Source organism: Primulina huaijiensis, chromosome 17 (genome assembly GCF_012295235.1).
Source record: "Primulina huaijiensis isolate GDHJ02 chromosome 17, ASM1229523v2, whole genome shotgun sequence".
In the NCBI taxonomy this organism is placed as follows: Eukaryota; Viridiplantae; Streptophyta; class Magnoliopsida; order Lamiales; family Gesneriaceae; genus Primulina; species Primulina huaijiensis.
In genome coordinates this window covers 5,873,466-5,899,981 of record NC_133322.1, presented here as the reverse complement: position 1 = coordinate 5,899,981, position 26,516 = coordinate 5,873,466, and the positions used below count along the sequence as shown (strand labels likewise).

At 33.2% G+C, this 26,516-nt stretch overlaps 3 protein-coding genes across 6 annotated transcripts; 1 reads left to right on the top strand and 2 right to left on the bottom strand.

Annotated features, from left to right (window-relative positions):
* The first annotated feature begins 6,977 nt into the window (after nt 1-6,977).
* Nucleotides 6,978-11,610, top strand: LOC140962792 (G-type lectin S-receptor-like serine/threonine-protein kinase At4g03230). Of its 3 annotated transcripts, XM_073421799.1 has the most exons (9): nt 6,978-8,454; nt 8,777-8,890; nt 9,005-9,280; nt 9,363-9,503; nt 9,697-9,890; nt 9,989-10,199; nt 10,285-10,519; nt 10,612-10,762; nt 10,901-11,610. In XM_073421799.1, exons 1-9 carry the CDS (start codon nt 7,113-7,115, stop codon nt 11,210-11,212), a joined length of 2,976 nt encoding a protein of 991 aa, XP_073277900.1. In that variant the 5' UTR covers nt 6,978-7,112; the 3' UTR covers nt 11,213-11,610. The 3 variants fall into 3 exon arrangements, with proteins under 3 accessions (XP_073277900.1, XP_073277901.1, XP_073277899.1); XM_073421800.1 differs by having other exon boundaries at nt 8,777-9,280; nt 10,889-11,122; XM_073421798.1 differs by having other exon boundaries at nt 6,979-8,454; nt 8,777-9,280.
* Nucleotides 11,611-11,758: 148 nt separating this feature from the next.
* LOC140962793 (AP-4 complex subunit sigma-like) lies at nt 11,759-15,075 on the bottom strand. 2 transcript variants are annotated; one of them, XM_073421802.1, is made up of 5 exons: nt 14,800-15,075; nt 13,676-13,762; nt 12,239-12,307; nt 12,003-12,141; nt 11,759-11,869 (listed from the first exon to the last, which is right to left on the bottom strand). In XM_073421802.1, the coding sequence occupies exons 1-4, from the start codon at nt 14,938-14,940 to the stop codon at nt 12,007-12,009; spliced, it is 432 nt and encodes a 143-aa protein (XP_073277903.1). In that variant the 5' UTR covers nt 14,941-15,075; the 3' UTR covers nt 11,759-11,869; nt 12,003-12,006. The 2 variants fall into 2 exon arrangements, with proteins under 2 accessions (XP_073277903.1, XP_073277902.1); XM_073421801.1 differs by lacking the exon at nt 11,759-11,869 and having other exon boundaries at nt 11,879-12,141; nt 14,800-15,073.
* A 2,876-nt stretch (nt 15,076-17,951) lies between these two features.
* On the bottom strand, nt 17,952-23,250 carry LOC140963013 (ATP-dependent 6-phosphofructokinase 3-like). Its single transcript, XM_073422213.1, has 13 exons — nt 22,606-23,250; nt 21,974-22,020; nt 20,660-20,699; nt 20,483-20,545; nt 20,262-20,399; nt 20,021-20,179; nt 19,883-19,936; nt 19,727-19,795; nt 19,506-19,635; nt 19,091-19,356; nt 18,949-18,997; nt 18,710-18,864; nt 17,952-18,331 (listed from the first exon to the last, which is right to left on the bottom strand). The coding sequence occupies exons 1-13, from the start codon at nt 22,705-22,707 to the stop codon at nt 18,137-18,139; spliced, it is 1,467 nt and encodes a 488-aa protein (XP_073278314.1). The 5' UTR covers nt 22,708-23,250; the 3' UTR covers nt 17,952-18,136.
* Between the last annotated feature and the right edge of the window lie 3,266 nt (nt 23,251-26,516).

Sequence of the window (26,516 nt, the reverse complement as noted above, 5' to 3'; positions counted from 1 at the left end):
AAGCTAGCTCAAGAGAGGAGGTTTGTCAAAGTCCGTATATGCAACTCTCAGAAATTTTATCTAACCGATGTGGGACAATTAACACACCCCATCACGTCCAGAAATGAACATCTGGAGCGTGAAGTTTACAAATGACCTAATTATGGGTAGAACGGATGTCCCAACTATGGGCAATCCAACACATNAAACTTAACTCAACCCCAAAAGCTAGCTCAAGAGAGGAGGATTGTCCAAGTTCGTATATGCAACTCTCAGGAATTTTATCTAACCGATGTGGGACAAATAACACACACCCATCACTCCCAAAAATGAACATCTGGAGCGTGAAGTTTACAAATGACCCAATTATGGGTAGAACGGATGTCCCAACTATGGGCAATCCAACACATAATGGTAGAACTTGAGCTCTGATACAATTTTAAGATCGGAACTTGGATCTAACTCAACCCCAAAAGCTAGCTCAAGAGGGGAGGATTGTCCAAATCCATATATGCAACTCTCATGAATTTTATCTAACCGATGTGGGACAACTAACAGACTCTATATGAGTTGTATAACCATGTAAGCACAAAGCATACATGTTTCATTAAAGTATGTAAATGATATTTTAGAAAATAAATGAATTTAGATATTACTAAGTAACTTTCATGTTTATTAGACTTCAGAGGGTGTTATTTTTTAAAAAAGAAGATAATCAAATACATCAAAAATTGAACAAACAACATTCCAAAGTCACAAATAGTGATTGCTCTAAAAATAGCTGGCATACATAAATATATATTTGGTCATGGAAAAGCTAATGGTTTTAAAGAGCCAAACATTTACAAGAAATAAAGGATATTATGGAATATTATTGACAAAAGTGGTAATTTTGTACAACAAAAAAAAAAAAGATTTAGGAAATCTTGGATTCGATGTTATCATAATATTAATGCACCGACAATAATTAATATCCCCATCATAATTTTTTTAGGCACAAACTTGTGTGAGATGGTCTCACGGGTCGTATTTTGTGAGACAGGTCTCTTATTTGAGTCATCCATGAAAAAATATTACTTTTTATGCTAAATGGTGGGCTTGAATTTTGTTGGGTATGTAAGAGGTGTAAATTTGAAACTGTCAAGGTGAACAAGTCAATAGCAGAATGTAAGTTGAGGTTAGACTTGAACTCTATCTTTTTAAGACAAATTTGAATCATACAAGGTGCTTATCATACACGACAATCATCTCTCAAGATATAATGACTTTCGTTTTATAATAAGATAACACTCCAAATTACAAAACCAAGCGAACTCTAGATTTTTTTTATTACGAAGTTTCCGGTGATTTTAAAAAAAATTGGGGTCTATTATACATTTCAAAATGTTGAAGGGGCTTTTCACGATTAGACATAAAATGATATTATATTTGGAAGAACTGAAAGTCATAAAATTCCAATGTGATACAAGTTCTCGTCATTTCCATATATACATTAAATGAGTTTTAATTACTAACTTCAAATAATTAATTTTTAAAATCAGTTTTGAGCAAATTAATATTCTAAAAATATATACTCGGAATGCAGATTCTAATTTTCAAGACATTTTAGGATTTTGTAGGGCAAAAGCCATTATATTAATTTTTTGAAGGTTAAAGGACCTCAAACCCATATTTTCCAACAAATTTAGGGATTTGAAACCATGCATTTTAAGTCTATTTCATTTTTTGTACGAATTTATCTTGAAGTAATATTAATTATCATGAATTTGAAATACACTCGAGATTCAAATTTTAGCAATATATTTTTACATAACTGATTCACGTAGATCTATTTTTTTTACTATTGACCTACTAATCTTTTGGGCAATCACATCCCTCACGGTATCACATGTACATTACTCACATTTATATCTAACTTCTGACAGTGGTTTCTTTTGCCTTTCCCAGCACTCAAACCTAGTAGCTCCATGTCAAATACATAGGTTAGAGGTACCGGGTTCAAGTGCCGAAGAAGCCTAAGGAAACCACAACCATGATTGGGATAACACTATTAGTAGTGCATATGTGATACCGTGAGAGTTATGATTGCAGACCCTAAAGATCAATAAGTCAATGAGCATTACAAGAAGGCGCAACTCAATTGATACTCACATTCTAAAAACCTATGTATCTGACATGAGGTACAAGGTTTGAGTGTTGGGAAAGATGAATGGAACAACTGCCAAGAGAGGATATCACTATGAGTAGTGCACATGTGATACTATGAGAGATGTAATTGCAGGCCCAAAAATCAGCAGGTCCATGGACATTACATGCTCAATTGGTAATTACACTAAGAACTTTTGTATTTGACATGGAGGTATTGAGTTCAAGTGCTCGGAAAGGTGAAAGAAACCAATGCTAGGAGTGGAATAATGTTATGAGTAGTGTACATGAGATACTTTGAGATATGCGATTGCAGACCTAAAATATTAGATGGCCCATAAACATTACAAGTTACACATTTTTTTTCTCCCATTCATCAGGATGTTTTGGATACGATTAAGTGAATGTAAACAACGTTAGTATCGATATGTCTCGGTCTCGAGGCATGACATTTAATTGGGTATCAGATCCGGTCACCAAATGAACACCGAGAAATAAGTGTTATGTATGAGCAAATGCTACGTAGATGAGAGTCACCTCTTGAACCTGTGGGACAAAGTGCTATATTATGAGAGTCACCTCTTGAACTTGTAGGAGTCGTCTCTAGATTCTCGACCTTGATGTATCGAGGGGCAGGTCAGGACGAGGATGTCGCGTTCTGAAGTAGTGGTGATACTAATACGTTGTCTCGAATGGGTTGAAAATGAAATTTTAAAATGCTTTATAAGAGCTTACAATAGAGTCCTATAGCAATTTGAGTTAACTATTTTCGTAAAGCGGAGACTGATACGAAATAGTTTCGGCCTATTGTTCAGGTGCGCAGACGTAGGTCTTAGCTCGAGGGCTGACACTGAAGGTGATGTTGGATGTAAAACAGAAAACATATCAATTGAAAATTCGAAGCTTCATCATAGAAACCTCTTGAGACTTCTAGGATACAACATCAACAAACAAGAAAATTTTTTACTATATGAATGCATGCCCAACAGAAGCTTAGATGCCTTCACATCTGGTGGGACATTTTTTTTATCAGTACCTTAAGCAACCTTTCTCTTGAATATTAGCTAGCACCAACGATTTTCTTTCGTCAGATCAAGATGTTTTATATCATCATTCATTCAAATTCCAAAATATTTTATTATGATCCCACATGGTTACACCAGCAACTTCAGAGTGGCATATAAACTCGAGAGATTCTTCCGTGTATTCACTTTGTTATCTGCATTGACAGGCATGGATAACGTGGACCGAAAACAAGGCCCTAGATTTGACAGATCCTACACTGGTGGAAACATGCGATGCATCTCAAGTGATCAAGTGCATAAATATCGGGTTATTATGCGTCCAAGAAGATCCCGGTGATCGTCCCACCATGTCAAATGTTGTCATGCTTGATAGTGAAACATCTCCTTTTCCACCCCGACTCAACCAGCTTTCGTCGTGAGGAGACGTCTCACGGTCGTGTCTTCCTCTTTGTCTTCAGAACCGGATGCAATCTCCATAAATGAACTAACCATTTCTATGGATAAAGGGCGATGAAGGGCTTTTAATTGTGTTAGTGTGGAATAAAATTTAGTCAGTAAAGCATATTTGGTCCCAAGATATGCATGTCCAATTTTGTACTCACATTTCATTTTATTCCAAAAATAATAAGGATTTTGTTAATCCAATGGAGCTTATATAACATGAAATTATAGGCCGCAAATAACATCATTAATATCGTATTTGCGCGTGTAATCATTTATGTTGTCTTGATCTTTAGTCTTTACTAAATTATAATTAGATAAATTGTAATTTTTTTCATATGTATTTGTCTTTTTGTAGTTTTGTTTTTGTTTTTTTTTTTTAAATATTTTCTCGCATTATCTTTTTTTTTTAATCTTTTTCCGACGAGACGTTGATGTGACATCCAATATTTTTAAAATCGGACCGGATCGACCAGTCTTGTGTCCAGTTCGGACAATGCCTGATAACCATTTTTATGGCTAGAATCGTTCAAGAACTTGCCGGATCGGTAGTCAACCGGTGAAACGGTTAAAAACTGGTACGATTGATTTATCCTTTTTAAATTTTTTTGTCTAGAATTTGATTATTTTTTTCAAAAAAATTATTTATTATATTNTAGAATTTAAAATCTGTTATTTAATATATTGTATCATTATTTTATATGATATAGTAGTTTTATGATCCGACCGTCCCGTTGAATCTGTCCGACCAGTTGAACAAATTTTTTAAGGTAGATCGGTTTAATCACCGATTTGTTTATGAAAACATTGGTGACATCTACGTGGAACCAAAGTAATACTAAATTGTGCAGTGTCATATCAACATTTCAGTTAAAAAGACTAATTAATTCTCCACAATTTTAAAAAGACACAATTAAAGATGGAATTTGACAATGTATATAACCAAAATCATAGAAAAAGACATACATATAGGACCAAAATCGCATAATCAAGAACCATTATTGGTTATTGCTCTAAAAATATCTTGCTCAATACTGAGGCGTTGATAAGTATGTATTTAGAGGTGGAATAAGCTTATCGTTGGTCCCACGTGCGGTAATTTGAGATAATAAATATGAAAATAAAGAATAAACTGGACAACGAGATTTACGTGGAAAACCCTTAAAAATTATTATGGTAAAAACTACGGGCAAGATGAAAAGAATTCCATTATAATATTTTACGGTGTACAACCACTCACTGTGTTTCCAAAGAGAACGCACACTCTCTTAATATAGGAGAACAAAACATCTCACAAATATTATATAACTAAGCACTCAAATACTATAAGATAAGAGAAAACTAGAAGAAGAGATGATTTCAGAATGAGGGGAGTGAGCTGTATTTATAAAGTTCCCTGTCAATGTGAAGATGCATATAAAATGAATCGTAAAATTCCCTCAAATATCAAATTTGACAATTCAAAGCTGCTTCATTCAACCCACATTTAATGCTACCTAACATGTTGTGAACACTTACAAGTGTTTTAAAGAACCTAACATTGACATGATTTTGAACCCAAATTTTAGTGTCTTTTACGCGAAATAAAGGCTATCATGGAATATTATTGACAAAAGGGTAAATTTTGTACAAAGAAAAAAGCTATACGAAATCTCTGTGTTCGATGTTATCAACATAAATTTTTAATAAAAGATATCATTAATTATGAAACGTTACTTTAGACTGATTTATTCATTAATGGGAACAGATTTAATTATTAACTCGTATCTCATTATCATACTACTCTTAGAATACTATCCCAAATATACATCTAACGGTAAACATATATTAATATATGTGAGATCCATTGATTTTTCGATAGATCTCACTCATATCATAATTAAGTGTCTAAAACTATTGTGCGAGGCGAAACACCCCTTATATATTTGCTATAATTCTGAAGTTAGGGGCGGCTTTGCGTTCATTTTTCTCGGGTAACTTATTGATTTAATACCAAACTTTGATTATTTATGGGATTACAAGTCAAAACAATTCAATTTACATGATTTTTGGACTAGGAATATACATATAATTAGTATATTACTCTTCCTCTGCTTTTTTGGTAGTAATATCTGCCTCTATTTAAGTTATTTTCAGATATTGTGTCAACACTGAGAAAAAATGACTGAAAATAAAAACAAGATTTTCACTATTTGCACTAACAAAAACCAGAACATGTGGATTTACATGATGATTTTTCAACTTTTCCATATATATTTTTGTTTTGGCATAAAATATACACAAGCATGCGTAAAACTTTGATATAAAAAACTGTTATTATACTTATAAAAAAAAAGTAAATATCAGTTTATAAATTTTGATCTATAGATTTCATATCATGATGATTTACGAAATTATATCTTTTTGAGTTGCTGTACGATTTAAAATATTTAAATTATACCATTATCACTAATTATAACATTTGTTAAATCGACAAACATTCTATCTTTGCAATATTCTTTGTCTTTATTGTTGAAGAATGGAAATGTAAATTTGATGTTACTGCAGTGACGCAGTTGAGGACAATAATATCATCCTCCACTACTTTAGACTGAGATTAGGGCGACACATTTAAGGATTTTTTGGCTACTTATCCATTTCACATGGGGTCAAACAATTTTTCTTCCCATCCTTTTATTACACTATATATGACATTATATGATATATACATCTGTATAAAACATGTGCATGTAAATGACAGTATTGCCAACCATAATTAATTCGATGCCTTTATATATATTGTATTGTTTTATAAAGAATTATCAATTTATCTAATTGTGAAGCAAAAAATCTCTTTTGTACAAAAGTAAAAAATTCCATGTTGTGATGTTATTTTTCGGTTGATAAATTTAAATTCATCAACATTTTCTAATAATATTCATGGAAAAATTACATTTTTAGCTCTTAAACTTGTATTTTTTTTCATTTCGATATGTTTTCAGATGGTTCATGATTTTAGTCCACAATTTTGTTTTATTTTTTCAATTGTAGTCAATTTTTTTTTTCCAAAGTGGTGATGTGACATCAGAAAATGATGACGTGACACCGAAAATTACTAGCGTGACATCGAGAATTGTTGACGTGTTCAATACCGCGTTAGCACTCCGATGAAAAATGACTAATTTTGAAATAGAAAAGAGTAAAATTAGTAGACTAAAATCATGATTAGTCGATAAATGACTCGAAATGAAAAATATGCTTAAATTCCTTTTAAATATGTTGAATCCCCAAAATATAGAGATTCTGTGCCTGAAAACAGTGGGGATAACCTAATCATGTGCGTGGACTATAATTCACAGAGCTTTCTTCCACCAAGCATAGTCATTAATCAGCAGTAGAATGTTCAACTTAGATTTTGGGGTAGAAAATCCAAGAAAAACGAAGACTTGTGGGCTATCTTTTTCAAGACTTGGCTTCACTCATTCATCCATCATTCCACCATAATCTGAGCACAAGATGAAGGGATCATGAAAATTTTTGCAAATGATTAATATCTCCATAAAAATGCAGTCTCCCTTCATTTTCTTGATCTCCTACATCACTCTATTATCCACTGTTTTTCATCATCTCGAGTGCCAGGCTAGAGACAGCATCATCAGTGGAGGATACCCGTTAATTGACAGTACTGGTGAAACTCTTGTATCGAAAGGAAAAAGATTCAAACTTGGTTTTTTTACTCCTGATGGCAATGAGAAAGGTAACAGATACATAGGCATATGGTATAATTATGATCGGGACCCAAGGGTCATTGTGTGGGTGGCCGGTAGAGATGCACCATTGCCGGATGCTTCCGGAGTTTTCGGGATTAAGGACGATGGAATCGTCAAGCTCTGGAACAGAGACAAATTGTTTTGGAGTGCTACAAATGTTGCGGACACCAGGAATCTTAACAGGACACTGAAGCTTCTTGATTCTGGGAACTTGATACTTTTTGATGGTGGGTCTTCGGGGGCGAGTTTATGGCAAAGTTTCGATCATCCAACTGATACATTTATCCCCGGTATGCAAATGGACGGGAAGAGTCTGACTTCTTGGATTTCCCCAAGTGACCCCGCCACCGGACTCTATAGTTTTCTCCAAGATCAAAATGTGTACAGCATAAAGAAGATCTCGACTGATTATTATTGGAAAAGTCATGATGCAGGTTCATTAAATATTTATAACGATGTACCGAATTATGTAGATCAAATGCTCGGTGGACTTGATCAAACTAACGGACAATTGCTTGCAGACAGAACAACATACATACGTTATAATTTCTCAAAGCATGCCGTTTACAACAATGTTACCCGGGTTTTGATGAATTCTTCAGGACTGATACAATATTTTGAAGGAGATGACTATGGAGGATGGTCGTTGCGGTGGTCAGAGCCCAATGATAGATGTAAAGTGTATGAACCGTGTGGAAACTCAGCCAATTGTGACAGCAAGAGTCAGCCAATATGCCAGTGTTTGCCTGGATTCAAGCCTCAATTTAAGGAAGACTGGGATTTAGGACGGTATTCAGGAGGTTGTGTTAAGGAGGAGTCCATAAGTTGCCAAGAGGATGCTGATATAATGAAGCAATTTTTGAATTTGCCCGTGAAGAAAGTGGAGAGCACCAACGCACAGCGATTTGATATAGCTGGGAAAAATACAACATGCGAGAGAGAGTGTCTAAGTGATTGCAAATGCAGGGCGTATTTGTCCAGAAGCGATAATATCACAAGTCGGGAAACAGGTGAAAATCATCTATATTGTTGGATATGGACGCAAGATCTTACAAATCTCCAGATTGGTGACAATCGCGATGATAACCGGATCTCCATTCGTTCACCAGACACAAGTAATTTTGAATCATATTAGTTAATGTTTATGCAGCTCGTTAAAAATGCTAAAATTTAAACAAAAATGTATTGTCATAGGATATCTCTCGAGTCAAATTTCTGCAATAGATGTATTGTTCTAGTAAAATTAAGCGCAGGTTCAACCCAAACCATACAATATAACAAGCTCTACAATTCCATCAATAAGGCGTGCCAAATAATCAGTTGCCAGATAGCAAAATCACATATGATTGCGCACAGTTTTCTATATTAATTCTTCGACATCTTGGGGAAGAATCTACCGGAGTTATTTACTGAAGCTTTTCTATGTATTTGTCACAGAATCCACGCGAAACTGTCAGCCGTGTTTTCTGAACCAGATACCTTATCCTCTGAGCAGCGGACCAGACTGTGGTGATCCTTTATACCGTGGTTTCAGCTGTGATAACTCCACAGGTGTAATCAGCTTCCTCACATTGAGTGGCAAATATCCAGTGATAGGCATTCATAAAGCAACAAATAGTTTTGTTATTCAACAGAATTCTGAAGGTGATGTTGGATGTAAAACAGGAAATATATCAATCCAAAATTTGAAGCTTGACCAATCATCACCATTCACTGTAACTAACCCATGCTACATAGAACCTGGTAACGCCATTCCGGATGTTCAAGTTGGAAATCAGATAGAAATAAGTTGGAGAATCCCGATGGAGCCAATGTGCAATTATTCTGGAGATTGTAAAGATTGGCCCAATTCATATTGCCAGGACAAGGGTGATGGACAGAAAAGATGCTATTGCAACCGAGGCTATAAATGGGAAGAACCTAGTGTAAGTTGTATCAAGGGTAGGTGTACTCGGATCAGTATTATGTTGTTGGATTATTACTTCAATAAAATTTTCTAACTACTGATTTTGCAATTCTTCAGCATCAACAAACATTGAGGGAGGACCTGAGAACAAGAAACACATGAAATATGTAATTGTTTCTGTCGTTTCTGTAGCTGGGATTGTACTTATTTTATGCTGCCTCAATATCGTACGCCGAACAAGGTTGTTCAAAGGAGAAGGTAAGCGTTGCAATTTTGTCTAATAATACCTTTTTTGATTTCTCCCATAAGTTGAACAGGGAACGTTGGACTAAATACACCTTGAAGCTCAAAATCTCTTAGAAGAAAATAATGCAAGTATCTCATTTTGATCTCTAGCTACCCTCTATTTTTTAAAAAACACTTCCATTTCTATGCACAAATCACAATGAAGGGAACATTGAAGAGAAGCCGGTGATCTTCTCACATGAATATGAAGGACCGGTGGATGACTTGATGAATATCGAAAAGGACAGCACGAAGGCCATTGATGTACCTTTCTATAGTTTGGATATTGTTTCATCTTCTACTGATAAATTCTCTGATGCAAATAAACTCGGGCGAGGTGGATTTGGCTCCGTCTATAAGGTGAGCACATTGCTGCTACTCATAGTACTTATTTCGAAAGAAAAGAAGGTTATTCTTTCTTATGCATCAACGGGTGTTACTGTTCTAAATTTTTGCAGGGAAAGTTTCCCGGAGGACAAGAAATTGCAGTGAAGAGGCTGTCCAGTTGCTCTGGTCAAGGCATCAAGGAATTCCAGAATGAAGTTGTCTTGATCTCCAAGCTTCAGCATCGAAACCTTGTGAGACTTCTAGGATACAGCCTCAACAAACACGAAAAACTCTTACTATATGAATACATGCCCAATAGAAGCTTAGATGCCTTTATATTTGGTAGGATATTTATTTAGTAGGACTTTAGCAATCCTTATCTTGAATATTAGCATCAAAGTTTTTCTCGGGTTATTTGTTTCGTCAGATCAAGAAAACAGATTGTTGCTTGACTGGAAGAAGAGATTCGACATTATCTTAGGGATAGCTCGAGGGCTTCTTTATCTTCATCAAGATTCGAGGTTGAGGGTTATTCATAGAGATTTGAAGACAAGCAACATTTTGTTAGATGAAAACATGAACCCCAAAATATCAGACTTTGGATTGGCTAGGATTGTTGAAGGCAGAGCCGAGGCAAGCACCAAGAATGTCATTGGGACACTGTAAGTTTTCTTACACATTCTGAAACACGTACCATTCCAAGTTGACATAAACGATTATCCCAAAATTAAATTGCTCGTGTTTCTTCGAGCAGGGGCTATATGTCGCCTGAATATGCCTTGGAAGGGAAATTCTCAACCAAGTCTGATGTATTCAGTTTTGGAGTTGTGTTGCTTGAAATAGTCAGTGGGAAGAAGAACACCGGATTTTACAATCCGGAACAAGTGTTAAATCTCTTAAGATATGTTAGTTCCATCACTCATTCAAATTCTAAAATGTTTTATTGTGATCCCACATGGTTACACCAGCAACTTCGGAGTGCATATAAATATAAGAGATTCTTCTGTGTATAATTGTATTCATTTTGTTAGTTGCATTAACAGGCATGGATACTGTGGACAGAAAACAAGGCCCTAGATTTGACAGATCCTACACTGGTGGAAACATGCGATGCATCTCAAGTGATGAAGTGCATAAATATCGGGTTGTTGTGTGTCCAAGAAGATCCCGGTGATCGTCCCACCATGTCAAATGTTGTTGTAATGCTTGACAGTGAAACATCTCCTCTTCCACCCACGACTCAACCGGCTTTTGTAGTGAGGAGACGTCTATCTGTTGCGTCTTCCTCTTCGTCTTCAAAACCGGAGACAATCTCCAATAATGAACTGACCATTACCATGGATGAAGGGCGATGAAGGGTTTTTAATTGTGTTAGTTTGAACAAGATTAAGTCAGTAAAGCATATTTGGTCCCAAGATAGGCATGTCCAATTCGTGCATCATTATTTGGAATATATTTGGTCACGACTTTGTCTTTATCACTACTGTTGTCGATGAGTAAGCTTTTTAATCATAGTTTACGAATTCAAGCAAGTATCAGTTTTGTCTCCGAATTTGTATTTACCTGGATATAAAAAAGTTGTCAAGATCATAATCTGAATCTGAATATAAAAAGGTCGACACGTGGATTAGGTTTTGGACCTTATAGTGGAATTGTTCACGGTATAGTTTTTTTTTCTTTTTTTTGGGAGACACGATGTAGTTACTCAACTTGAGGTAGTATTTATACAATTTGGTGGTTCTTTTCTATAGCTTTTATTATTTTGAGAATGAAGGAGGATATAAATGTTTAAAAGAGAATATGAACTTTTAAAATTCTGACTAACCAATCCGGGACACTAATCAAGATATTTTTTATACCCCGGTTAATTCGAGCTAAAAGCCTGGGCTGTTGCACTTGCATCGATTGTCATCAGACGTGATTCGATAAGCCGAGCATCATTCTTTATTCTTCATGATATGATCATCCAATTATACCGTATTTTGCATAAACAAGAACTCAGAACTCAGCTCCTTTGAAATAAGAATTCAATCAATTTTTGCAGAATTAGAAGTAACTACACGAGAATTATATTAAAAAGTAATCCAAAACCTAACGGCTAACATGGTACCAAATGTTGCAATATTTTGAGCGCAAAAGACTCACCAGCCTATGATGCTTTGTCCATTAGCTGTATTGGAGACAGAATATTGGCCTTGCTTGTCTCAACAATACAACCGTTCATCACCATTTCTTCCAGCATGAAGTGTGCTTTCTCCAAATGAAACATGATGTCCAGCTCACACTGCAAATTTGCAACTCAGATGCTTAATGATCTTTTAAAGGCGGAGACGGCGAAACATCATTCAAACTTTAATTTTATGATATAAAAAGAAACTTACCACATTACCAAAATGTCGATCCATAGTTTCAACTAGGAGGTGTATGAACTCCAGAATCGCAAGCTCATTCTGCAAACAGGGCCACCAAGCAAATCATGAATCTTCAACTTTTTAGCATGGGTGAAGAGCAAGAATGCTATTTTGGTATGAAACTCTGGGGAAACAAGAGATAATTTTATTTAACATAATCATGCTTGTCAACAGACATATTTCACAATCAACTGAACCCTAATACGTCATTCGTGAATAATAAGTTTAGTTTACAAGACAGTAGCAGAAAAAGATTAATACTTCTTTAGAATTAATTGAAAATAAATGTCAGATACAATGAATTTTATAGACTCATAAGTTAACTAAATTACTAAATCTAAGGGATATCTAGATACTAGTTATTCCAATCCTAAGAATTCAAATATAAAAGATAATACAAATATCCTATCAATCTTGATAATCTGATAATAATCCATTATTCTACAATCCCCTCAAGTTGGGTCATATAGATTCATCATGTCTAGCTTGAAGATAAAAACTTCATTAGATTTAATAGAAATTAAATGTTAGATACAATGAACTTTATAGACTCGTATGTTAAGTAAATTACTAAATCTAAGGGATAACTAGATACTATGTATTCTAATCCTAAGAATTCAAATATAAAGATAATACATATAATAATCAATTATTTTGCACTCCCTCAAGTTGGGTCTTATAAATTCATCATGCACAACTTGAACCACAACTCTTGAAAACTTGCTCTAAGAAGTACTTTTGTGTGAATATCTGCCACTTGTGATTGAGTAGGATATAGTTCGGTAAAACTATCACTTTTTCAATCTTTTCAATAATGAAATGTCAATCCACTTCAATATCATATCAATCATGATAATCTGATAACAATCCATTATTCTACAGCTCTGATAATAATCCATTATACTACGCTCTCTGTAGATATGGGTCATATAAATTCATCATGCCCAACTTGAAACACAACTCTTGAAAACTTGGTCTACGAAATACTTTTTTTAGAATATCTACCACTTGCAATTGAGTAGGGATCTTTTTTTTCAATTCTTTCACGGATAAAATGTCGATCCACTTCAATGCGCTTGGTTCAATAATGATGGACTGGATTCATGGATAATGATGTCATCCATTAATTGCAAAAGATAAACCATTTCACATTTAATCCAAAATAACAAAACTGTACGTGAGATATCATCAACACAGCCACTCAATAATATTAACCATTCCAAAAGGAAACAATTTTGCGGTTATCCTTCAATTTTCATGGACCTATTACCATTATTACTGTTACTTTTGAATATTTTATTGACCTAAAATTCACAAGTCAAACAGACTATGGAAGAAACAACAATAGGAAGGTGTAGAATATAATGCACAAAGGAAGATCAATAACTCTAGAACTGTAAAACTTACTTCCTCATTGTCTACACCAACCAGGAAAAACAGTGATGCATATCGCCTATACACAATTTTGTAGCTTCGATGCTTAACAAAGGAACACTGTTCAATATATAGCCAAAATAAAAGTTTAGAATATATGATAAACCACGAGCAATATTACCAAAGCTTGAGCAACTTACATATGGCAAGAGGAATACCCTAAACCTAAAGATACATATTTTCTGTCACTCAATTTAACAAGAAGTAGCCTAGTAAGGAAAGTGGACATGGAAAAGAAGATGGAAAAATAAAACTAAATGCAAAAAAGACTCAAAGTCACTATCCTGTAATAAAGCAGGTGATTTGAGATTTCAAGACAACGCAAACAAATTTTATTACAAGCACGATTACCAAAAACTTAAGCACCTTACATTTGGCCAGAGAGATACCCCTAACCTACAGATACACATCTTTATCATTCAACTTAACAAGTAGTAGCTTAATAGCGAAGTGAACATGAAAATGAAGATGGAAAAATAGAACTACATCAGCAAAAAAGACTAAAAGTCCCTATCATTTAATAAAGTAAGTGATTTGAGCTTTCAAAGTACATTTTCGGTGACTGGAGAAAGTGGCTTTCAGCACATCCTAGTCACTGTACTTAGAAACTATTTCACAATGTACAATCAGAACTTGTCAACAAGATCACATAGTTGTGATTAAAAATTGCACCAAGTCCACAACCTATGTTCCAAAGAAACAATGAGAATCGAATAAATTAGCATAACCATAACATCTGCTAGTATGGCACTATGCTGTCGAAATAGCCATATATTGTTTTTCCTTCATCAGAATCCAAACCGCCAGGAAGTTTCAAAGTCAACTTCATGCAGCTACTCACCAAATTAGATAGCAGAGTAAAATCCACATGAAAAGGACAAAATTTACCAACAAGAATCCATGAGAGACTAAAACAAGGAGATGGAAGATCAAGGAGCAAGTGCAATCAATCAAATCATGTGCATTTTTTCATCTTCTCGGGCTAAATTCGATCCAGTCGACGGAAGCGACTCAAAAAATACTCTCTTTTCATCTTTTCAACGAACAGCATATCGAAACAAACGCGAAATCGTAGCAAAATACAGAAAAGCAGAGACCTGTTGCCCGGTGCGGACGAGACATTTGCGGACGATTTCACCTTCGAGAGCGCGTCGTTCCTCGAGGGTTAGGTATTCGTAATACTGAGCTAGACGGGTCTGTCCTTGCTTGTTTACCATCAATACGAATCTTATCCCCATTTCAATTCAAATAAGCTGGTCTTCTCCCTATCTTCTTGATCTTTCCGCAGATTCAAAGAAACCAGACTGCGGAAACTCAGAATCTGTTCGGTCCGAAGTTCTCCCCCCCTGAATTTTAAGATGTATTTCAAGTTTGCCGTGGATTTGTTGTGAACTTGTTTATATGCATGGTTAACGGATTGAATTGATCTGAAACCGATACAAATTTAGCCTTTTTCAAATCAAAACCAAGTATATTGGTTCCCAATAAGTATTATTAAGTAAATTATTAACTATATTTTTTTAATCAACATTTTATTTACACACATTAAAAATAATATTAAATATTTTTTTCTTCAAATAACATAAATTTTTCTAAATAGAAATATTAAATACATTTATTTTTTAAAATATTAAAATTATAAAACTATTTTCTTATATATATATATTTACATTACCCAATAATATTATATANGAAGAGTTGTTCGATTTAAAAAGAAAGTTTTGTTTAGATTTTTTTATATGTAAATATGGAGTGACTTGAAAAGGTTTTTAGTATGATAAAAATAGTAATTATGGAATTAAATATTTTGGTGTACTCTAAGTTTGTGACTCTAATGGTCTCGCACTTAATATATAGTATAAAAATATAAATATTATAGATATTTTTGGTAATTTTGACAATAAAAAGATCTTATAATACTAAATACATTAACATCTTTTAAGTTGTTTAAAATAAATTTATCCAAATACTTTAACGACATTTTTTTAAAATAAAACCCACATCTTATAAACTCCTAAAATAATTTAGAAGATGTGAGAGCTTATAAGCGGTTTTAAATAAGTTTAGCTAATAACATCATTAATTAGAAATTGTATTATTGCATTAAAACAATAATTATTTTCTTATTCATTAAATATTTACAATAATTTAAAAATAAATATTTAGAAAAAGAAAGAAATGATTTGCACTAAATTTGGCGCAACCCACAAATGTTATTTTGGCCTAGGATTGGGGTTGGCTTGAGATATGTTTAGGTCGAGGGATTTGAGTTGATTTAGATCTCAAATCTTCCGCTCGAGATATATATAAATGTTCGGAGCAAATGAATTAGCAAATTTGAAATATGCTTACTTGGACATGAATTAAATCCGTTTAAAATTGAAATTGTTTTATTAGATCTCGTCATTTGAATTCATTTATTAGAGCACCTACATTGATGTTCAAAACAATGTGGATGATTGTTAATCACTCACCCACTTGGTCACATCAGTCTGGGCGTTCAATTGTTTGAACCGAAGCACACGCCAAAAAAAAAACTTGAGGGGTTGGCTCACATGACACTTTATATATATTTTATTTAGTTTTATTTTTTTAAATAATTAAAATATTTTAATATTTATTTTTTAAAATAAAAAAATTAACGGTTGATTTTTTAAAAAAATTAAAAAATTATTTTAACGGCTATTTTAAAAAAAAATCAAATATTCATATATAAATATTCACACATTCCACAAATTATTTCAAACATTAAAACACATTATTCTAAATCATAAATTACTCCAAAAATATTATCTTTACTATTTTCATCATCTCAATTTTATTTTAAAAATTTATTTCTATAATCCTATTTTATTCCCGAATGGATGAAAATAACCGAGGTTTTTTTAGAAATTTCGTGAATTATCCAAAAATGTCGAAGAAAATACTTCTTCCCAAAATTCACAAATTCCACTAAATTATCCATATTTTTCATAAAATAAGATAAAATAATTTCATGGAATAAATATATATAAAAATTATATTATTATTTATATTAAATAACAATAATTTAAATTGTGTAAATAAATTTGAAACTCTATTTATTTAATGTAAAATAAGAATAAAGATGAATGAGTGGACTACGAGACATACAAATAATGAGTATTAATGTTAAAATGAATGTGAGAGAATAAATGTGTTAATATAATGCGTATGTGAACCTAACTATTTTTTATGAAGTAATGGATTTTACAATGTAAATATCTTTATACTTCTGTCACATCCGGACTTTCACCGTGCAAGTAAGATTCTATCTCTTTGTTTGAATCCATATTGATACTTCATCAGTATCATTGTTTTTTGGTTCAACATTCCGATTCATGCCCTAACTTTTTAAAAAATTAAATATTTCTTATTTTAAAGTAGCCTTGGTCCACTCAACTTCGATCATGAAATGTCAAGTTGTTCTGCTATGTTAAAATTGTCGAAATATATACATAAATTCCATATTAATTTAAAATATTAACGGAAAATTGTAAAACTATATACATAAATTCAATATTAAACTAAAATATTAAGGGAAAAATTGTAAATGAAATTAATGATATTAAAGAAAAAATTTTAAAAGTATAAATCATTATATTTAAATAAAAAATAAATAAAGAGTAATAAAATAACAATGAAACCCATAGTCCATAGATATGTCAAAAATTTGTGTGAAACGATCTCACGAGTCGTATTTTATGATACATATATCTTATTTGGGTCATCTATGAAAAAGCATTACTTTTTATACTAAGAGTATTACTTTTTATTGTGAATATCGGTAGGGTTGACCCGTCTCACTGATAAAGATTCGTTAGACCGTCTCACAATAGACCTACTACATAAATATTTGGTTGATATTATATTTGATCGTGGAATGAGAGATACTAAAGAATGAGGATATTTGATTTGATGACATGGATTAACGGGTGACGGGTCTATAAATATTTGAAACGTCCCACCGTGGATGCTCTTATAAGGATACAACCGTCCAATACTGTGACGATTTGTTGAAATATAATTTAGTGCATATATAATCAACGCACACATTAAATACCATATAAAAAGTAATTACACTGCTTAAATTTCTTATATCTATCAAAAAATTTTATTGCTGATATTACGTGTTCATATCGTTTTATCATCCGATACACGAGCCAATTACTATTTAAAAGTATATGAAATATAATTTACTCCAATTAACTCTCACATACATGCTCAAATGATTAAACAGCTTGTTATTTTCCACACAATATATTGAATCTTTTAGCATTTATTCAAGCAGTTCATTACATAACAAAACCAAGGCAACTTCTGCGACAAACCAGTGTACTCTTTATATATGGTTTATCTTCTATCTGCGTTTCTACTAGAAAATCGAGGCGCAAGTTCGCTAACTAGCATCGACAACTAGCGTGTGATATCTTTAATTACTGCTTCGCCATCTGCGAAACTGTCGTCTAATAATTGCGTATCCGGGTGTTCCTTCTCGCCAACTTCGGTGGCCTGTTTTGGAGACAAGAAACTTGGCTGATTTGTGGAAGACAGCAGCCTTGCCCACATTCGATCTGTGATTATGACCTTGTTCCGTACTTCGTTAATTCTCTGCAAATTATTCGAGTCGATCTCTTTATCAGCATGAGAACTCAAGGATTGAAATATACACAAGTGCAAGAAAACTAAACAAAAGAAGAGAGGATGCAATGAAGTGAGTGGTGATTCTAAAAAAAATTCAGAAATGGAAATAGTTGGAGTTGGATCAAAGTTATGTGTATCCAAATTACTAATAAAAAAACCAAGATTATTAGGAGAAAGTAGAGACAGACGAAGGTGGATGATCCACAGAAGGCAAAGGGGATATAAAAATTGAGACACTAAATGCACAATCAGGCGAAACGAAACGAGACATATCGAACCTCCATAGACTTGAAACATGGTAAATGCTCAAAAAGAGTAGAAGACTACGATAACCTGAGAACTTACATAGAAGGGTATATAAGTTTGTCTGCCATTTACAAGCCCTACTGTGAAACCAGTAAACCCGGCCATGGCTCCATGAACAGCACTTTGAGCAAGAAGGGTGCAGTATACGTTATCGGATGCATTACTAGGAATAGCCCGAATCATGTATGTGGGATCTGTTGGTCAAACGAGTGCAAAAACTGTAAGAATCCGAAATCCTCAGTATCATTGTATTAATCACAAAATCAGAGGTTTTGTACCTATATATTTTAGATTAATTGGCATCTTTCTTTTCTTCGAAAAATGATCCTGAAAATAAAACCAAGAGCATAATTTACAAACTTGCTGCACAAAAGGAAGAACATACAGGGAAAATTTAGAAATTAGAGAAGGCAGTCGAACCTTAATCCGTCGAGACATCCATAGTCCACAATCATCGAGAAGCTTATTACCAGAAGCATCGTGTTGATTTGCAGTTCGAAAATCCTCAGAGAGTAGCTCCTGTCCGGCCCCTTCTGCCATGACAATCACCATATGCCCTTGTTCTTTCAGCCGTTTCTCTATGTATTCGAAAAGTCCACCAGCTCCTTCAAGATAAAAGGGTGATTCCGGAATAAGGCAACAATCCACATCTCGACTCGCAAGAGTAGCATACATGGCGATGAATCCTGAGAAATGGCACATAGCATGCAGTGTCAAATAGAAAATTTGACGCACAAATCAGGCAATCACGTGTTCCTTTCAACAAAAATACGTGGCGTACTACCCTAAAATAATGAGTGTACTAGAAAGATAGAGAAGACGTTATAAAATGTACCACTAAATCTTCCCATTAACTTCACAAAACCGATTCCATTCTCGATACTTGTAGCTTCAACATGTGCGGCATTAATAGCGCGTTCGGCTTCCTCGACAGCAGAATCAAAACCGAATGATTTGTCTATCACCTAGAGTAGTAGATAACAGGGGATAAGCCAGGATAACATAGATTGGATAGTTTCAAGGTACACTTGTGAGCAATATCAACAGCATAAATACCGGAATGTCGTTATCTATAGTTTTGGGAATACCCGCCACCGCAACCTTTAGACCACGTCTTTTGATTTCCTTTAGGACAACGAAAAACAACTTAAACTCAGATTCTAGACATTGTTCAAATGGCTTCAATATAGGAAAATGATAATGAAAAAATACCTCAAAAATTACTGCAGCGCCTTTCTGTGTTCCATCTCCTCCTATTATGTAGACCTGAAATCAAAGGCAAAAATGCAACATTAGAATAAACTTTTACAATATTCAACATATTTTGATGGCAACTAAATTTTCGTGTACCTGGTTGATTCCACGGTCCTGAATGCTATCAACAATCTTTTTGGTGTCATGACCACCCCGAGAAGTCCCCAAAATAGTTCCCCCACGTTTATGAATGTCGTTTACAGAGTTGGGCGTCAGAGAGACGGTGTTTTTCGAGTAAAAACCTCGGTATCCTCCCTACACATTCAAAGCTCCAGGTGGTGAATATAGATAAAGCTATACCTTTTAACTCTACAGATGTAACAAGGAATCTACTTACATTTATTCCTATAACTCGATTTACCCCATACATATGATTTAAACCGCATACTATTTCCCGAATAACTGTGTTTAAACCAGGGCATAAACCTCCACACGTGACAATACAAGCATGAACGTCTTCAGACTCGAAATAAACCTGAAAAAAATTAAAACTCTTGTCTAATTTCAACGCATGAAACATGTAATAATAAGACTTTGTATAAGCAGTGTATACACTACTTTTTCGCGAGGACCAGCTCGTCTAAAATGAACTCCTCTTGGACTATCCTTGTGAACAACCACCTACAGAAATAAACAAGGATGTCGTACACCATTCATCAATAAAAAGCCATGTAAGAGCTGAACGCCAACATAAATTTATTCACTTGAAGCTCGTATTCTCGAAAAACGACTGACCTTTTGTGGTACGGAATCATCAACATGAACAAAATATTGCCTGTTAAAAAATAAAGTAATAACGATCAACCCTCACCAAATCATGCAAACCGACTGTTGGATTATATATATATTGGGTTGTGTGTGTTAATGAGCTTTCCATTTGTGAATGGAAATTAGAGAACTATGGGTTTGTCCTACATAGAAAATTAAAGTGGTATAGAATTTGGCGACTGTCAAGTTCAAGAAGTTGAATTCGGCGACTGTAGTTTGATGGAGATCAAACAAATTGATTATAAATGAGCTTATAAGTTGATTCCATATTGGAAGTTGTGGAATTTAGTTTAACGGCCTAGTTAAGTGAGAAAGTGGAACTTGTTTTAGGGAAGGATTTCACAAAACTGACAGATGACAAAAATGGATCAGTGAATTTGAAATTTTCATTTTTTATCATGTGAACGAGATTTGTACCCTCCATATATCAGCATTGTCTTATTATCGATCGGTGTTATGAGTTCATAATTATTTATTTAGTAAATTTAGAATATACTAATTAAATAACAAATTAGTAGTAATGACTACTAAGTGCAAAATTCTTATGGAACATTCTAGAAGAGTCTAGAATATATTAATTAATTAAGTAATTAAATAAAATTTATTTAATTTTAAACATAAATAAATATATATGCACATATATGCGTGTATATATATGATATTGTATAATCAAAAGTTGATAATAATTTAATTGTGCATGGTATTTTCAAGAGTGAAAATACACATATGAGAGTTTTTTAATAATGAAAAACAGTATCCTGATTAGATCAAGAAGAGACTTTTAATATATATATGTGTGTGTGTGATCAATAGTTGAATTAAAAACAAAACTTTTATACACAAGTTATTGTTCACCCAAAATTTTCTCTTGGAAGCACAAGGCAGCTCATCCACAGCACTGCTGTGCTGCCACCAGATGTTTAAATTTCAGCGACACAAATTTCGTTTAGATCTCTAATACAATCTATATGAGGAATTCGGTTTTTGATTGTGGACCTGATTCAGGTAATTGAAGAAGGTGGTTGATTATAGATCGTTCATAGAGATTTACAAAAAAGACCAATTCCGCTAATCTCGGATTGATTTGGTATCCAGTGTTTCTTAAACGCAAAGGTAAATCAAATATGAAAGCCTATTAATGGTTTAAATCATAGGACGCTCAAAGGAGTTTTAATTGTCAAAACACAAAATTTTTACAACTTCCACGGTTCATCGGATGCGAAAAAACGGTACACCACATGATGAAGATTCAAGAAACCAAAACGAGACGTATGAACTTACCTAACAGTTGAATATGCAGTATTATCTTCCAAAGGATTCGGATAAACCTGCCCACAACAAATGAACCATAAGTACAAAATTAGGCGAAAGATCCCCATGATAAGAGCACATGCACAATATCATACAAAATGATCAAATCCGTGGCGGAGACACGGTTAGTCGGCGGGGTGATCTCCCCTCTCCATTTTGTAAACATATACAAAAACGCAATCCCCCCACTCTATATCAAACTCCTAGCTCTACCACCGGATCAAATCTTAATGATTCCAATGTAACTCAATAGGTACAATCAAGTACATATCAATAATAAGTTCAAACCATCCATGTACGCTGTTATGAAATGAAAAAAGGGGAAAATCAAGAACAGAGCAAGGGAAAAGATACCAAAACAGAGCAGAACTCGTCGGGAAACTTTTCGTGTTTCGATCACCATGGAATCACATAAAAACGATTTTTCTTTCCAATTTACAACAGAAAATTGCCAGGAAACACGTAGTCTATATAAATTTAAGATAATTTACACAAGAAACAAGTCTACCTAAGAAACATCAATATCTTAAAGCTCAATCATGTGTACTTACCACCCATAATATGCAAATTTTTAAGACATTTACTGAGACAATTATACGTACAGGAAGGTTAGGAATATAATCAGACAAGTGTGGCACATCCTCCAAAATGTAACCATACTCCCCATTCACGATTTTAGGCATCGAATTACACTCCAATCCCATAGTCTCCAACGCCAGAAACCCGTTTCTTGGATTCTTCAAACCTTTGCTGTAATTTATCAAGGTCACCGCTCACCTCAACTCCGCCGCAGCACAACTAACACGATGACCGTGGATGCCTGAAAATATTATGTTTCTTTCGACAAAGGTTCCCCTTTTGATAGCCTAAGAACTTTGAATTATGAACACACAAAAAATTCGTCTTTTTCTCTTGTAATAACTAGAAATGTGGTCCGTATTTAAAAGGTTTTTTTTTTTCTCCAAGAATTTAAAGCTTTGAAAGTCGAAAACAGGTGGCTAAAGATTTTCGGTGTGAGTCACGGAAATTTGGAGATGGCAGCTGAAAAGGGAAAGTGGTGGAAGCTTCCGAGGCTTGGACCAAAGATGATTTTCGCAGTTTTCTACAGAATTTCTAGATCATGGTTTTCGTTTTATGGTACAAAGAAGAAGAAAAAAACAGTTTTCATAAAAATATCTTCCGAAGAAACAGAGGAGGTGGTGTTCTGGAAGATGTTGAAGATTCGGTTCTTGTTCTTGATTCCATCGTGACTTCTTGTTATTTATGCAATTTTTTTTTCTTGAATTTTGAAGAAATGTGAAGATGCTATCCTGATAGGTAGTATTATTATATTGTAGTATTATTTTTATGATAAATTAGTAATAAGGCATGGATGTTGATTGAATTTTAGTAGAATTTTTGTAAGACGTTTTATCTATAATATATTATGAGATCGGATAATTCTGTTTATATTTATAATAATAAATAATATTTTTTTATATTTTTATGATAAATTAGTAAAAAGGCATGGATGTTGATTCAATTTTATTAGAATTTTTGTAAGACGGTTTTATCTATAATATATTATGAGATCGGATAATTCTGTCTATATTTATAATAATAAATAATATTTTTTATATAAAAAATAATAATTTTTCATGAATCACTTAAAAATTGATCAATAAAACGTCTCATAAATTTTTTATATTATTATTGACCTTTGGTTAACTAAAATAATTTGATTTTGACGTTAAAGTGTGGAGCTGAACATGGCATGTGACGTACAATGTTGTTTATGTGCTAAAGTAGTAATAAAAAATATATTGATTCAGATGATTTAGAGTTGTTGATGAGAAGAAAATGTTTGGTTTTTTCCATCGGAATCTTGAGATTGAAGACATATAATTTCAAAATAATATTATCTCCAATCAAAATATAGAGATTTATGCGAAATGGTTTTTGATTTTATGGCACGATATCTCTCACTAGAACTATGTTAGATTTTTGTCTCATTTACATCAGTGTAGGTATTTTAGAAATTTACATAATGTGTGAATTGGTATTCAAGTTTGGAAAGTATTGCGAGTTAGTAATTTTTAGGGCTCTACGGAGGATGGATTACTTGCTGTTGTAAAAAAAAAAAATATAGCTAAAGATAATGTTGCATTTATTAATTCATTCATGGATTGCTCTCTTAATATGACAATGAGTAGGTCTCTTGTGAGACGTTTTTACAGATCTTTATCCGTTAAACGGGTCAACTATTCTCATATTTACAATAAAAAATAATAACTTTTCATGGATGACCCAAACATAATACCCATCTCAGAAAATTTACTCGTGAGACCGTCTCACAAGAATTTTTGTGTATGACAATAATGCCTTTCTAATAGTTATTAATTATTATATTAGTATGAATGATTAAATAATAATTCATTTATTAATTCAGTCAAATTATTGAATTTTCAAATACCATCTAGTCTAAAGCAAAAACAATTTGTTAAAATAAAAGGTGATATTGAGTAAAAGCGTGTGACAATAAAATGTTGTACACATGATCAGAAACGCAGACAATCAGGTTTCAACATGAAATATAATGTTTTAATCCTTACGATAACAATAGGAACAAAATTTTGAACCTTCTTTTTGGGGCATTATGAACTAATAAATCAATTATTATAATATAAAAAAAACTATAGTTAATCTGTAATAATTTATACAATAATACAATCCTGTAAAAAATATAAAACTTCACATATAAACAAAACACAAAAACTCTCATGAGACAAACTCATGAAAAATATTATTTTTATATCAAAAGTACTATTTTTCATTGAAAATGTGAATCAGAATGACCTGTTTCACGAATATAAATCCGTGAGACCGTATCACAATATACCTACGAAAAAAATGTGCTTATTTCTTTAAAAAAAATGTAATCACATGTGTGGAAAGTCTTCTCTGGATAAATTTGAAGGGGAGTTACTATTTAAACATATATTTCAATTTCTATGGAAAAAAATATTTATCAGATCGTGATTAACATCTATAACCAATTGAATTTTTTTTAGTGGTCGGTAATCCAAAATCTACTAAGGCACAATTTAAAAAAAAAATTAATTTCAAAATTTGACCCCCAAAATTGAAATAATTCAGTTTGAAATTAAAATTATAGTATAATCTCATTATTCATTTTGGACTTTGAAACATTTGAGACGTGAGATTTGGTGCGAAGGCAAACAAAGAAAACACAGTACACATAGTGAAAGTCAAATAATTAATGTACGACCTCATTCACCACTTTTATTGGCTCGACGTCAAAGAGGAACGAACCTAAGCACATATTCCTATGGCATATTCCAAATCAGTTCGATTTCTTGGAAAATCATTGCACACAAGTTCTTTAGTGTTATGTATTTTAAAATTTATATTATAATATTATTTTAAATTATTTTTTGAAAAATATATTTTGTAATAATCTTTGTCTCACATGACTTAAAATCAAAGTTTAAAACAAATTATAATGAATTTCTATAACAGATTGAGTTAGTCATTTTCGTAATACGAGAATTATACGTACGAAGTAGTTCTTATAGACACTTGTTGTGTATTCACACATATGTGGGATTGGGCTCGTGACGTGACATTTTTTAGAAAAATGATATAGGTAAAAGAATGGGAAAAAAAGGAGATTTTGGAGAAAACAAAAAACAAAAGAGACTACTCTCCCACAAGATGAGAGGATGAGAGAGACCCTTGTTTTTCTAAAAAGAAAATACTCAATAGACTTAAAAATAAAATTACCAAGAAGAAAAACCCATTTTTAAAAAATTATAATGAGGGTGGGGGGTTTTTGCTGATTGCTCAACGTAAGCCTTTTCCTTATCGATCGAGGAGAGGTTTATTATCACTACATCAATAAGAATATTGGGAAAAAAAAAAAACACCTTTCCGATTTCGATATTGAAAAAAATCGTTATGGACAGATTGGCTTTTATGTTTACGAAAAACTATAGTCCATAATAACTATATAATTTAAATTTCTTAATTGGTATAATACTATATCCAAATTCTAAATTTTGATGGTCTTTTCACTCAAGGTGTGGGGACCCGGACGCTAATCATGTTCTTAATCGTCATTGGGACTAATTAATCAATTATAATAAATAGGGTCTAATTTTTTTTTTTAATATAATATCAAATGCGGAACGTAATGGAATCACTCTACTATACATATCAGTATAAAAGTAAAGTACAAGTCTTGTACTATATACAATCATTTAAGACTAAGGTTTAACGACTACATATCAAGTGTTCAACCCTATCTCAGATCAAGTCCGTAGTCTCCACTCTAATCACGATCTCTCTCTTCATTTCCTCGACCCTGAACCTGTCCCACCTGTTGTCATGCACACATACAAACACGACAACAGCCGGATAACTCCGGTGAGAACAAATCCCAGTATAAATCAACGAAACATGCAATCATATAATTAATATAAAGCATGAAGCAGATATCAGATATATATCAAAA